General features: G+C 40.3%; 1 protein-coding gene across 1 annotated transcript; it reads left to right on the forward strand.

The window, feature by feature from the left end:
• The first annotated feature begins 1,091 nt into the window (after nt 1-1,091).
• On the forward strand, nt 1,092-10,113 carry NDUFA5 (NADH:ubiquinone oxidoreductase subunit A5). Its single transcript, XM_081330531.1, has 5 exons — nt 1,092-1,253; nt 3,440-3,484; nt 7,575-7,691; nt 8,725-8,790; nt 9,950-10,113. Exons 1-5 carry the CDS (start codon nt 1,233-1,235, stop codon nt 10,049-10,051), a joined length of 351 nt encoding a protein of 116 aa, XP_081186657.1. The 5' UTR covers nt 1,092-1,232; the 3' UTR covers nt 10,052-10,113.
• The last annotated feature ends 4,456 nt before the right edge of the window (nt 10,114-14,569 follow it).

Below are 14,569 nucleotides of genomic sequence, written 5' to 3' on the forward strand. Positions count from 1 at the left end.
ATGACTTTACATATACATATATTTGCTTTTGGATTGCATTCCAGTTGTTGAAAAATGTGATAATCTGGATTGCCAAATAGCATATAGCAAATTTCTAAGTACATGCAACAAGAGGAAAGACTGTACTGACGGTCTGTTGAGTTGTGGTTGTCTATACTCTACCTGTGGAAATCAGCAATTTTCCAAGTGTGAAATGTCCAGAGAAATCTCCATGTTTTATTTTCAGGCTACAAACCAGAAGACTGTGAGTTCTAGTCCTGCCTTAGGCACAAAGCCAGTTGGGTGACACCTCCCTCTCTGTTCTAGCAAGCAAAGACAAACCACTTTTGAAATCCTGCGAAGAAAACCACAGGGATTTGTCTAGGACCTAATCGCCAGGAGTCAAGACTGACTTAAAAGCAGTTAAAAAAAAATCCTCAGAACTGGGCTGCAAAAATCCTTTGCTCCTCCACGGGAGTGGAGAGATTAACTTTGCTGTTTTCTCATAACTGTTCAAATAGGTGCAGCGCAGACTGAGACTCGTAATCTTCTAGTAAAATGAGTTATTATTCGCAAAAGCTTATAATAACATTGTCAACATTTATCAAATTTATTGCAGATGTTGTTGCAGAATCGTTAACGCAATCCATGCAAATAAAAATCACTATTTGTTTTAATTCACTCTCGTGATACAGCATCAACTGCCCAGTCTTTTAAAATGATTACCACTCAATATTATTGATAACGATGGTAACTTTGCTTCCTAATAAAAGTACATTAACCGATCTCCAAGAAGGAGCAATCTTCAATTTTAAGATGTGTGGACTTCAATTCCCAGAATTCCTCAGGATGTACTGCACTAGAATCAATATCACTTCCTACTCAGCGCCCACTCTGAAAGCGCGGACCAATCAGCAGTTCCCCAACAAAAGCAAACACAAGCCGTCCTGTCAGCCCCGCCCCAACACGTTCTCCAACGCACGGCCAATGGGCGGTGCAACTCCGCCTCAGCTCTGAGTGACGTTCCATCAGAATGTGCGGCGAGCATAAATCGGGAACCAATCCACTTCCCCGTTATGTTTCGTTTGCTTCCTGTTTCCAATGTGGTCCGAACGCATGCGCTTTGCGCTGTCCTAGAAGTTGCCCTCTGTCTACGCGAGTTAGAGGACCTTTCAGCTCCAGTTCCTCGATGCTGGCGATGGAGTGAAACGATTTCACGATCCATTTTGCTCCTATTCCTTAATATAGTGGCAATGGCGGGAGTCCTGAAAAAGGTGAGAGTCCAGAGGACACGGGGGAAAGGACTCGCAGATACGTTAGTTAGATACGTTAGTTACGTTAGTTCTCAGCCTTCTTGGCTAAAACTAGGGGACGCGCATCTTCATGCACCAGTGTCTTAGAAGAGATAAGGAATCGCTGGTCTCCGCAGAAACATCCTAGTGCAGATATTTTTCCTTTCAGTATCCAGGCTTTGGAGTGCGGTCCTCAAATTAGATTTTGCTAACTTGATGCCCTCCTAATTGCCAGCTAAGCACTGTCCTGCTGAGCAACATGGAAGAGGCATCTTCTCTTAAGGGGGCTGCAGTGATGGTGATTAGGTTTGACTCCTTTTTTAAGCATGGGAGTTCTCTGGGGGACTTTGGGCCAGCTGTTTTCTCAGCCCAATCTATTTTACAGCACTGTGGTTGTGGAATGTATGCCACCAGGAAAAATGTATGCCAATTTCATAAATGTCTGCTCTCGCAGTTTGTTGTCAAATTAGGCACCCTCACCATCCTTTATCAAACTTTTAGCCTTTACTCCCAGGTAAGTTTGTTCAGATAGTTGTTTGATAATGATGTCATTCATTCAGTGGTGTTGGACTCTTGGCAAGTCTATGGTCCAGGTCTATTCACATCTTCTGATCTTGCATTACTTTGTGTTGTTCTGTGCTCTGACTGGTATCAGCTTTGATGATGAGTTCTTGTTTATTAGTCATAAGTGTGAACTGCAATTTGGTCATTAAATGAAGCAGTTGCTTAGTGAAACTGACTGTGCTTATGGCTTTCCTTTAGCTTTCTTTTGCTTTACAGACCTGCAAAGGTCACAAATGGACTGGTTGTAAAGTTACTTTTTCATTCTTGCTAAATAGGGCAGCCGTTAAAGGACTACCTGTACAAGAATGCAGCTGGCTCATGAAGAAACATTTTTATTCACTTGCCTTGCCTTAAAGGAATGGATAATATCTTACTTTAAGTCTATATTGCATCTTATTTTGATTAGCCATACTCCTGTAAATGGTGTAGTTTTCACAATTGTGCTGAGCCCTGTTCTATTTGCATATTTTTGTTATTGATACTATACAAATCTGAACAGAAATTTTCTTTGTGTGCACACGGAGGTGCAAACACATTGAGATTACTTTTTTCAATCTGTTATTTGCACCCACTGTCATTTTTTCTATTCACTTGTCAATTATTTTACTGGTTCACAGGTACATCCTTTACCTCATGCTCAAAGAAAGAAAAATATGCGGCATATAAAAATGTCCAGTAGTTGCATCACCTTATATCCATTCCTTTAGGCACAGTGGATTCTTCCTTCAGATGAGGGATCCTAGTCCACATGGAATCCAGACCTTTATGCTAAATGTCTATAGCTACTCGCCGGTAATCTCATTAAAATCTCCACATAACTATTTCTAATGGACATACTGTAGAAAGTAGCTAATCCACATGACTCTCTAAGCATCCCATGATTTTTATTGTTTGGTCCATACTGGTTTTGCTAAAATGTTGGCTTTATTTCTAGCTGATATTTTTTTGAAAGGGAAAAAGATAAATTGTTTTTTAGTTTGTTAAAAAATGTGCTTTTTTAGACATGCATTTGGTTAAATTAATCTGATGCGGTCATAATTTCAGATTCTTTTGGAGTTATGTGATTAAGATGAACCAACATGAGATAATAATAATAATAATAATAATAATAATAATAATAATAATAATAATAATAATAATAATAATAATAATAATAATAATAATAATAATAATAATAATAATAATTCTATTTATATACCGCCCTTCTCCCGAAGGACTCAGGGCGGTGAACAGGGCAAATATATAAAAAATATAAAAATACAAAAGTTAAAAAAGATAAAAGATAAAATTGTAGAGGAATTTTCACACTTGGTTTAAATCAATTTTTCCTTAGTACTGTAAAAATATCTGCTTTTCTCTCAAATACCTGGCATATGATATGTTTTGTTTTTCTTTTATCTGTGTTCTGTTGTCTTGCTTCTGGGTTGTTGTTTTTTAAATATACATAGGTTCTGGAGAACTTGAAGGTATGTATATAATATCCATAAATGTTTTACAAATGCTGATTTATCCATATGCAAATTAATTGATTATTCAGATAAGTAAATTTGATTTCTTGTTTTAAACTGCTGCTCAACTTAATATATGTTTCTTCATACCTACAGACTACTGGGCTTGTGGGATTAGCTGTATGTAACAATCCACATGAAGTAAGTATTTATTTATTTATTTATTTATTATTTAAATTTATATACCACCCTATTCCCGTAGGACTCAGGGCGGTTTACAGGGAAAATTAAAATACATAACATACAAAATTAAAATCAGTTAAAACTATGATTAAATTACAGTTCCTGAAGTTAAACTAAAACCCAATTAAATTAAATTAGTTAAAACCCCTCAGTCTGGGCCAGATAGATCAAAGAACCAGGTTTTCAAGTCCCGGCGAAATGAGCGAAGGTCGGGGGCAGTCCTGAGTTCCGTGGGAAATTGCTTCCATAGGGCTGGCGCGCCCACAGAGAACACCCTTTCCCTGGGAATAACCCGCCAGCATTCCTTAACCGGCGGTACCCTGAGAAGGCCCTCCCTGTGGGAGCGCACAGGACGATGGGAAGTTGATGCCAGCAGCAGGTGTTCCCCTAGATAATCCAGACCCAAGCCATTTAGAGCTTTATAGGTCATTACCAACACCTTGAATCTCACCCAGAGGGCAACCGGAAGCCAATGCAGCTCACGGAGAAGAGGTGTTGCACGGGAGTATCGGGAAACTCCCATAACAACTTGCGCGGCTACATTCTGCACCAGTTGAAGCCTCCGAGTGGTCAAGGGCAGCCCCATGTAGAGAGCGTTGCAGTAGTCTAGCCAGGAGGTCACAAGCGCATGGGTGACTATACCAGCTGCCTGCAATTATTGCAGGTTCGCATCCCACCAGGCTCAAGGTTGACTCAGCCTTCCATCCTTCGAGGTAGGTAAAATGAGGACCCAGATTATTGGGGGTAATAAGCTGACTTTGTAATAATGCTGCTTTGGGGGGGGCGAAAGCCCTAATAAGCAGGCATATACATAGAATGAAAGCTATTGCTAAGCACATTGATTTGTGCTTAGATTGTAAGCCGCCCTGAGTCTTCGGAGAAGGGTGGGATATAAATGGGATTAAAATAAAAAAAATTAATAAATCTCGGTCCAGATAGGGTCGCAACTGGCGCACCAGGCAAACCTGGGCAAAAGCCCCCCTGGTCATGGCTCCTATATGGTCTTCAAAATTGAGCCGTGAATCCAAGAGGACGCCCAAGTTGCGAGCCCTATCGACAGGGGGGTAACACCTCACCCCCCATCATTAATGATGGAACAACCTGGTTAACCTGAGATGCCGGTATGCACAGCCACTCAGTCTGGGCAGGATTGAGACGAAGCCTGTTTCTCCCCATCCAAACCCGGACCGCCTCCAGGCAACAGAACATCACGTCGAGTGCATCACTGGGTTGGTTCGGGGTGGAAAGAAAAAGTTGGGTATCATCAGCGTACTGATGATACCCCACCACGAAACTACGAATGAGCTCGCCCAGCGGTTTCATGTAGATGTTGAACAGGAGGGGAGAGAGGACCGACCCCTGAGGGGCGGACCTCTGCCTTCCCGTCAACACCGACTGCGAGCGGCCCAGGAGGTAGGAGGAGAACCACCGTAAAACAGTGCCTCCCACTCCCAACCCCCTGAGACGCCGCAGTAGTATACCATGGTCGATGGTATCGAAAGGCGCTGAGAGGTCTAAAAGGACTAGGACAGGAACATCCCCTGTCCCGAGCCCACCAGAGATCATTCACCAGTGCGACCAATGCCGTCTCCGTGCTGTACCCGGGTCTGAAACCCGATTGGTACGGGTCAAGATAATCAGTTTCCTCCAGGAACAGAGGAAGCTGATGCGCCACCACACTCTCAACAACCTTCGCCAAAAAGCGAAGGTTGGAGACCGAACGGTAGTTATTTAAAACAGCCGGGTCCAGGGCAGGCTTCTTGAGAAGGGGTCTCACCACCGCCTCCTTCAAGGCGGTGGGAAAGATACCCTCCTTCAAGGAAGCAGATATTACTGCCTGGAACCAGCCTCGTGTCTCCTCCCGAGCCACATAAACCAGCCAGGAGGGGCACGGGTCCAGTAAACAAGTGGTGGAGCTCAGTCTCCTCATGATCCTGTCCACGTCATCGGGGGAAACAGGGTTGAACTCAGTCCAGATAACATGCTCAAGACTGCTTGATTCCTCCATGTCAGACTCTGCCCAGTCAGAGTCCAAACCGGTCCGGATCTGAGTGATTTTGTCCACCAGATGATGACTAAACTCAGCCCGTCCCTGTAAGGGTTCCTCCCTCGTCTCCCGATTAAGGAGAGAGCGAGTCACCCTAAACAGGGCGGCTGGGTGATTATCTGCGGACGCGATGAGGGCAGCGAAGTAATTAGTCTTCGCCGTTCTCATCGCAGCGAGGTAAGACCTTGTGAAGGCTCTTAGTCGCAATCGGACAGATTCAGACCGGGTGGATCTCCAACCGCTCTCTAGACCCCGTCTCCGATGCTTCATCTCCCGGAGCTCCACAGAAAACCATGGGGCCCAACGGGATCTGTGCCGGGTCTGGGGTCGCAAGGGTACAACATGGTCGAGTGCCTCGGTGGCCACCCTTTCCCAAGCATCCACCAAGGCATTGACCGGGCTGTAAGTGAGGGAGGTAGGTAAGGACCCAAGCACCATCTGGAACCGTTCTGGGTCCATTAGGCGCCTGGGACGGAACCACCTGGTCGGTTCCACAGCCCGGCAGCAGGGGGTGACACAGCGGAAGACCAGCCGCAGGAGATAATGATCGGACCATGACAGGGGGACAATAGTTGGAAAGCCCCCTCCCAAATCATCCAACCATTGCCCAGATAGAAAAATCAGGTCAAGAGTGTGATCCGCCCCATGAGTCGGGCCCTGAATTACTTGGGTCAGGTCCATGGCCGTCATGGAAGCCATGAACTCCCGAGCTAACTCTGACGACTCTCCCAGGGAAGGCAGGTTGAAGTTGCCCAGAAATATGAGTCTGGGAAACTCCACCGTCAACCCTGAGAGGGTGTCGAGCAGCTCAGGCAGGGCTGTTGCTACACAGCTAGGCGCCAGGTATGTTAGCAACAGGCCCAACTGAGCCCGAGGGCCACATCTCAGGAGAAGGGACTCACTCCCGCCTATCTGGACAACGGTGGTCTCCCACGGACATAAGGTCTCCCGTATAACCACTGCCACCCCACCGCCCCTGCCACACAGAAACCCAGAGGGCACAGTTCAACCAGAGGAACACCACCCTCTGGGCCCAGCCAGGTCTCTGTAATGCATGCCAGATCCGCGTGTTCCTCCTCGATCAATTCCCGGACGAGGGGAGCCTTGTTCACAACGGATCTGGCATTAAAATACACCAGTCTGAGCTCAGGGTCCTGGTCCCCCTCACCCCCGGATAAAAGGGTACTAACCGGAGGGTCGGAACATGCCACCGCTCAAAGACAGCGGGGGCGCGGTCCCAGATATTGGTGCGGCCCTCCGTGTAACCGCCTGCTGCCATTCCCAATCGTCGTGGGGATTTGCAACCCCACCCCAATACCAACGGAACCAAAAGCCCATGCCCCCAAGATACTTTGCCATATACCAATAAAGTAGAATATTTGTAACTCAGATTGAAGCCCACTTTGTTTCAATGTTTCAATGAAGTGATAAAGCTATTTTGTTGGGTCTGGACCTATACTGGCATTACCTTTCCTGTAAAGTCAATTGATTTTATTCCTAATGGTGTTCTCTTATCCAGTTACATTAGAGGTTTAGGATATCTTAGAAATGTTAATTTAAGTATAAATTGTATCTGAAGGATGAGGGATGAATTTCTTTGATTTAGTTGACCAGATAAAAAAGAGTGCAGAAGAAAAGATATGGTATAATTGTAGTAAAATATTCAATGGGTAAAAAAGGTAGACATTTGGTTTGGAAAGTTCTTATAGACAATCAAATGTTAGAAAAGCAAATACATGATTGAATTAACATTTTGGGATTTATGGAAATAAAACTTTTGTCTAAAGCAGTGCCTTATTTCTAAATGTGCCATAACTTAACTAGAAAGTTTTGTGGCAGAATTTTTTTTCTGAAGACAGTCATTGAATCATTTTTCTTGTTTTAATTTGCAGTACATTAATTTACAAAATTTCATTAGGTTTTAAAATCTTGCAGTAGCTTACATTCAATGTATTCACTTTGCCTGACTTAAAATTACTCTTTGCCATGTGTTCTTTTCAGCGCCTCAAGGTACTATACACAAAAATTCTGGGTATTTTAGAGAATATGCCTCAGGATGCAGCATACAGGAAATATACAGAGAAACTTACAAATGAACGGTTTAATATAGTGAAAGCAGTAAGTATAAATTGAATTAATTGACATTTTGGGGTCAAATTGCATATATCAAATAATAATTTGTTGATACTGTTATTTAGATCTTGTTTCTTAATTATGATTTATATTAATATTTCAGTTAACTAGGTGTCTTAATGATCAGGTAGAATTTAAGTTCTCAATTTCTGTAAGGAAACAAGCTTTTTTCAGATAATCACATGTGAATTTCCCAATGAAAACAGAATAAATGATTGAAAACAGAAGTATGGGTAGGGGGCCATATGATTGCAGATAGTCTGATGGGTAACAGTCAAACTGGGATTTGATATTATGCAAAAATGGATTTGTGTGTGTGTGTCCATTTGATGGAAACATAAATCTTTTTCAAAGGAACTTGACTCTTAGTGACGATGCATGTGCTTATATAATCCTAATGTAGTCTTTAATTCTGATATTAATGGTTTCCCCTTCAAATACTAGCCTCAGTGACATAGCTTTTAGGCTCGAAAGGGACATTCTTAAATTCAAAATCAACCTCATTTCAGCAAATACAGGGGGTGGGGTGGGGTTACAAAGTGATATGTATTTGATGAATACTTTATTTCCAACAAGCACAGTCAATCCTAAACATTAACTATTTCATTATTGTTTATGAATCTTATTCCAGCAAGTATAGGATAGCAACATGAATTCTATATCCATCTTGCACTGCTTCAACGACATTTGTTTGCATAATTTGAGTTGTTTAGAAATAGCTGAGTATTCCCACAAAAATATATCAAAAATCAAAACATGGAACTATGATAAAATATAACAATTGTAATTTAACAACAATAACTCCAGATCAGAAATACAGGATCAAAAACCTGCATTTCTGTTGAGTTATTGTACTATAGGTTTTCTTTTTCCTATTGAGTAATTAAATAGCAATAACAGTATTTTATTTTTAAAAAAAATGAAGTATCATGTCTTAAAGTGGCTGAGGTTGAGAAACACTCAGATAGAGGAATATACTGCACCAGAGTTTCTCATTTATTTTTGAACTTACTTGCAGGAACCTGATGTGCAAAGGCTGGAAAACAAATTAAACTCTGGACAGTTAGAAGAAGTGATTCTGCAGGTATTTAGCAATGATTTAATATATCGGGTATAGAAGCTTTGGGAAAATGTCCACTAAACTGAATTTGTAAACTTAGCAGTGTGGCTTTTAAATGAGCAATTTAATTAAATTATTTATTCAAAAGATACAGCCAATCATCTTTCAGCCAACTCTGGGCAGCTTCCAAACAAAGATTAAAAAAACATATAAAATCATTTTAAAATGATTTTAAAACTATTAAATGCAACTAGTTAAAACATAAAACTTTTAAAACAAAAAAACTTGGCACCAATCCATGCTAACCATTATAATGAGATTTGGTATTTTAAGTTCTCTCTTAAAGTGATTTGGGAAAGTACATGTATGCAAATTAATTTTGAGAATGCCATCTTGTGTACGGTCACTCATGCGCTCGTGACCTCTCGTTTGGACTACTGCAACGCTCTCTACATGGGGCTGCCCTTGAGGACCACTCGGAGGCTCCAACTGGTACAGAATGCAGCCGCGAGAGTTGTGTTGGGAGTTTCCCGATACTCCCATGTTACACCTCTGCTCCGCGAGCTGCATTGGCTTCCAGTTGTCTTCCGGGTGAGATTCAAGGTGCTGGTAATGACCTACAAAGCCCTACATGGCATGGGTCCGGAATACCTTACGGAGCACCTGCGGCCGGCATCAACTTCCCTCCGCCCAGTACGCTCCCACAGAGAGGGCCTCCTCAGGGTGCCACTGGTCAAAGAATGCCGACTGGTTGCCCCCAGGGGGAGGGCGTTCTCTGTGGGCGCGCCAGATTTATGGAACCATCTTCTGGTTGAGCTCCGGATGGCGCCCGACCTTCGCTCCTTCCGGCGCGATCTAAAGACTTATTTGTTCGAACAAGCTGGCCTGGCCTGATGGGATGGGGTCGGGTTTTATTACTGTTCAGTGTATTTTAACCTATTGTTATAGTTCTTGGGCACCTTGTTTAATCTCTTTTAATTTTTGTATTTTTGTCTTTTAACATGTATTGCCCTGTTCACCGCCCTGAGTCCTTCGGGAAAAGGGCGGTATACAAATAAAATTAATAATAATAGTAATAGTAATAATAATAGTAATAGTAATAATAATAATAATAATAATAATAATCATCATCATCATCTTTCAGAGAGTTTTAAAATAAAATGAAATTATATTTTGTCAACAGGCTGAAAATGAACTTTCCTTAGCCAAGAAAATGTTGAAATACCGTCCTTGGGAACCTTTAGTTGAAGAACCTCCAGAAAACCAGTGGAAATGGCCAATGTAATTAACAGTGTTTCAACCTTCAGTGGAAACAGAATTATTTCATTAAATGTATGCTGGACAAGACTGAAATTGTCTTAATGCTATTTATCCAAACTTTGTCTCATTATGAAGTGGAGGGTCACTATATTCATCACACAGTAAAAAAATGTTTTTCAGAGTAATGTCATTCTTTGAATAACTACATATATAAATATCCCTGTACTTTCTTTTTCCCTGTTGCACCAAGTTCATACTTGTAATTAAGTGGTAGAACAAAGTTTAGAAAGAGTACAAAGGATTCTCCTGAACTCTTCTGCTAAAGTACTGTGAAAATATACATTTATCCATTCAGAATAAAGGACAGTAAAATAGTTTATATTAAGAGTCCAGTACCAAAAATATCTGCACTTGGTTCTAACTGTATATTCAAAGGGGAAAATAAGTAAATTATATGTTATTTTATTGTTATGCTGTTTATGAATTTGTTCTTGCAGCATTCTTGAGAGAAATACTACATGGATTCTTGTATGAATTGTATGCTTTGTATATTACATCCATACATATACTCTCATGCGCTAACTTTATCAAAACATCCCCAACTTACCAGATACATATACATGAAAGAAGATTAAAATCTCAAAATTTCCAAAGGGTAGTAATGAGATTATTAGATCTGTTTTAGTCTGCTACTCTGAAAAGACCAGGAATATGTTTAAATGTGTGCCTATATTATTTATGTGTGCTGAAACATTTAATACCGGTATGTTTCTGAAGGTAACAGAAAATTTTATTTACTGTGATCTGTCCTCTATTTTTTCATCTTGAACAGTATGGAGAAAGTGTTTCAGAACTAATCCCGTTATCTCAGATTATGGTTTCAACAATCTATAGTTCTCACTCTGTTAAACCCTGAGCCAATGATGATTGTAGGCAATCAAATAGAGAACAATTGCAGATTGAAGTAAGAATAGCAAAAAAGACAAGAAAACTACTAATATGCTGATATTTGATCCAATTAGAATTAGTTTTTGCACATTTATAATCTTTAAAATTTATGTGGTCACTAAGAGTCAACACCTTTATGGCATGTAAGCAGTGATCTCTAGAAATATTAGTATATTCTGTAAAGTACTGTCATTGTAATAACTATAGATTTGGTTTGGTGGGATTAATTGCTAAATCAAGTCCACTCAGTTATGTGTGTGGTTTTTTAAAATGTGTCTTAGCAAGCCACAAGAGGGCTCTGTATATAGTGAATGCTGCATTCTTTTTAGGATGAGTTGGTTAAAAGGGGAGAATTCACCTCAGGAGCATTTAACATCACTACTAGTCAGAAGCAAGCTGTAAGTTTATAACTGCATAGAATTTTATTGATAAATAGGACTAGGTTTTATTTAGGTATAGCTGGCATGCTTGTTTCTATTGCTTCACTTGAAAACAGCTGGTATTGTGCTTGTATTTTCTATCACTATATTAAACTTTTGGAGTGTTTTTAGTGTATTTTCTGAAAATTAAATAAGCTGCTAAAGCAAAGTGGTATTATTATCTGTCATATTGTACATTTTAAAACCATGTATTGTCATGTACGACAAACACACATTTATTAAAAATGCCCTCAAGTTTAGCTAAATTCCCAGTGATTACATAATTATAGTGTCATTGAAAATGATTCACCAGGGTTTTTGTTTTTTTAAAGAATATTTTAACTTTCCCATTCTAAAAAAGTATAATGTGGTTTCTTCACCCAAGTACTAATCCTGGTCTGCCTTTGAGTCCAGGTGGCGAGGTCGTGGTACTAGCCATTATTTTATTTATTTATTTATTTATTTAGATTTATATACCGCCCTTTCCCGAAGGACTCAGGGCGGTTTACAGGGTATTTAAAAGAAAATCCATACAAAAGTTAAAACAATTAAAAAAGATTAAATGAAACCCTGAGAGAAAATAACCCCAGTTAAAATTAAAAATTCTCAGCCTGGGCCAGAGAGCTCGAAGAGCCAGGTCTTCAGGTCCCAGCGGAATGAACGGAGGTCGGGTGCAGTCCTAAGCACTACCTTGCTGAAATACAGTGTCAATAAGATAATTTAATTAAAAAAATGAATTCTTGAGAATCAACTCGGCTCTCTAACAATGGAATGAGACTCCACGCCAGCCTGCAAGAGGTCCCGTGGCCTCATCGAACTTCAAAGCCATTGCTTTTTTCAAAAATCTTCAGGAACCCGAATTCTCGCGAGAATCTTCAGCGTCATGGTTGCTATAGATACGTAATACTGTTTAGAGCTAAAGCTAAGCTACGGATCACTCCGGGAAAACTTGCGTTGAGGTAAAACCCGGCTCGACTTTATTTTTTATTTCATTTGATTAATAGAGGCTTTAAGAAAGTAGTAGGCATTGAGACGGAATTATGCTTAAAAGAAATAGCGACAAAATAGCGTATGATGTTTTGAGCCCGGAACTATAATTCCCAACATGCTTTTCGCAGAAACGCGATTTATAACGCTCGACAGCGGCGCAAAGGCTTTTGGGATAATAGTCAGCCGATGAGAAGACGAGAGCTTCCCCTCCCTCGAAAACTGATATGAGTTAGTGTGGCATTCTGGGAATTGTAGTATAAATACTGGAGTGGCACCGGGAGAGGCGCAAGAAACGATACTTTCATTCTTGCACCGACTTGCATGAATGTAATGTTAGTGCTTTGAGATCTCAACATTTTAAACGCGATGTATTATCGTACACTTGTTTTTTTCCGTCTTGCTTATGATTTTATTTATAATTTCCTGGTTTTTTTTAATTTCTTCTGTAGTCTGCCTGTTCTTTTTTCCCTTTTGATTTATAATTCTGCGATTAGTTTCTTATAACTCTCAATAAGAGTTGGGAATTTGATTCGCTATTCTTGTTCTTACAGGTTTATTTATTTATTTATTTATTTATTTATTGATGGGATTTATATCCCGCCCTATCTCCCGAAGGACTCAATCATCTGTGCATTTGTTTAAAACTTAAATAAAGATAATGTTATGTTAAAAGAAAAAAACGCAATGCTCTTCTTTCCCTTCCTTTTTTTTCTGTATGAAAAAGTTGCCCATATTTGGGTAGGGCTACCAGAGCTGGGAGTGCAAAAATGTAGATGTCCAGAGAGGTAGATTATTCTGTATGGCTCTTTCTTTTTTCCTGTTCAAAGTATTCAAAGTATTAAAATTTCACGTCCAAAAATACTTTTCCCACTGCAGGTGTAATGGTGTGATATCCTTGTGATTACAGTATGGTGGGTACATAATTTGCAGAAGTAATTGGCAACCATTCAGTTTCAGTTTCAGTTTTATTAAATTTTTATACCGCCCTTCTCCCGAAGGACTCAGGGCGGTGAACAGGGCATATAATAAAAATACAAAAATACAAAAGTTAAAATAGAATTAAATTAATGCCCGAAATAAAACAATAAAATATACAAATATTTAAAACCCTAAATTAACTCCCCATCAGGCCAGGCCAGCTTGTTCAAATAGGTGGGTCTTTAACCCGCGCCGGAAGGAGCGGAGATCCGGTGCCATCCGGAGCTCAACCGGCAGTTGATTCCACAGAGCTGGGGCGCCCACAGAGAAGGCCCTCCCCCTGGGGGCCACCAGCCGGCATTCTCTGACCGGAGGCACCCTGAGGAGGCCCTCTCTGTGGGAACGCACAGGGCGGAGGGGAGTTGACGCCGGCAGCAGGTGGTCCCCGAGGTATTCCGGACCCATGCCATGTAAGGACTTAACCCTAACAGTAAATCATTTGGGAGGAACAAAAGCACAACACAGTCAAAGTAAATGAATGTAATCAATTGGTGTGTGAAATTTACTGACAGACAAAAACTTTTTAATGGAACAAAAGCTGCCTTTTTAAAGGAACAAAAGCCTTCTGTATCTGCCACCTGTTAATAATCCAGATCTGGTAGTTTTTCTGAGCATGAATGATGTATAAGAAACCTTAGTAGTCAAGAACTGAATGCTGTCTATTGGATTCCATTCTTTTAGTAGCCACTCAAAACAGAACATCCTGCTTTATTTAAGACGAGAAGCATAGCTGGACTAGTATTTCCTTTTAGTTATGCATATTGTTCCTTAAATTGAGTATAACATCTTAAAATATCAAAATAGGCTCATCTTTGAGTTAATAAAGGAACATGCAGAATGCATATTGACAGTAATGGAATGTGCCACCCATTTTCACATGACAAGATTGAAATTGATTTGGGTACTGAACTGGCACTATAGGGGATCACCACCATAGTTTTTTTTTTTACTTTTCAATGATATGACTATGGTCAACTTTGCAGCTCCCATGCTGAATTGCATTTCTCTACAATTCTCTATAATTCAGGACTGTTAAACATTATTTAAAGCTTTTAGTGTTATTTCTATCATTATCACTTTCCTGTTGCTAGACAATTTCTCTTGAATCTTGTTTAGGATTTTCAGACAAATATACACTTTTTCAAGTTGTAGCAAAGATCATAATATCTAGCACTTTTTTGTTTTTTGTTTTAAAAAGGCACTTGCTC

Source organism: Vipera berus (assembly GCF_964194415.1).
Source record: "Vipera berus genome assembly, chromosome: 6".
NCBI classification, from domain to species: Eukaryota; Metazoa; Chordata; class Lepidosauria; order Squamata; family Viperidae; genus Vipera; species Vipera berus.

Excerpts from the sequence above, each read along its gene's own strand:
- NDUFA5 (XM_081330531.1), top strand. The coding sequence starts at position 1,233 with ATGGCGGGAGTCCTGAAAAAG. Across the intron at positions 3,485-7,574 it reads TATGTAACAATCCACATGAA|CGCCTCAAGGTACTATACAC; the intron begins GTAAGTATTTAT and ends TGTTCTTTTCAG. Across the intron at positions 7,692-8,724 it reads GGTTTAATATAGTGAAAGCA|GAACCTGATGTGCAAAGGCT; the intron begins GTAAGTATAAAT and ends ACTTACTTGCAG.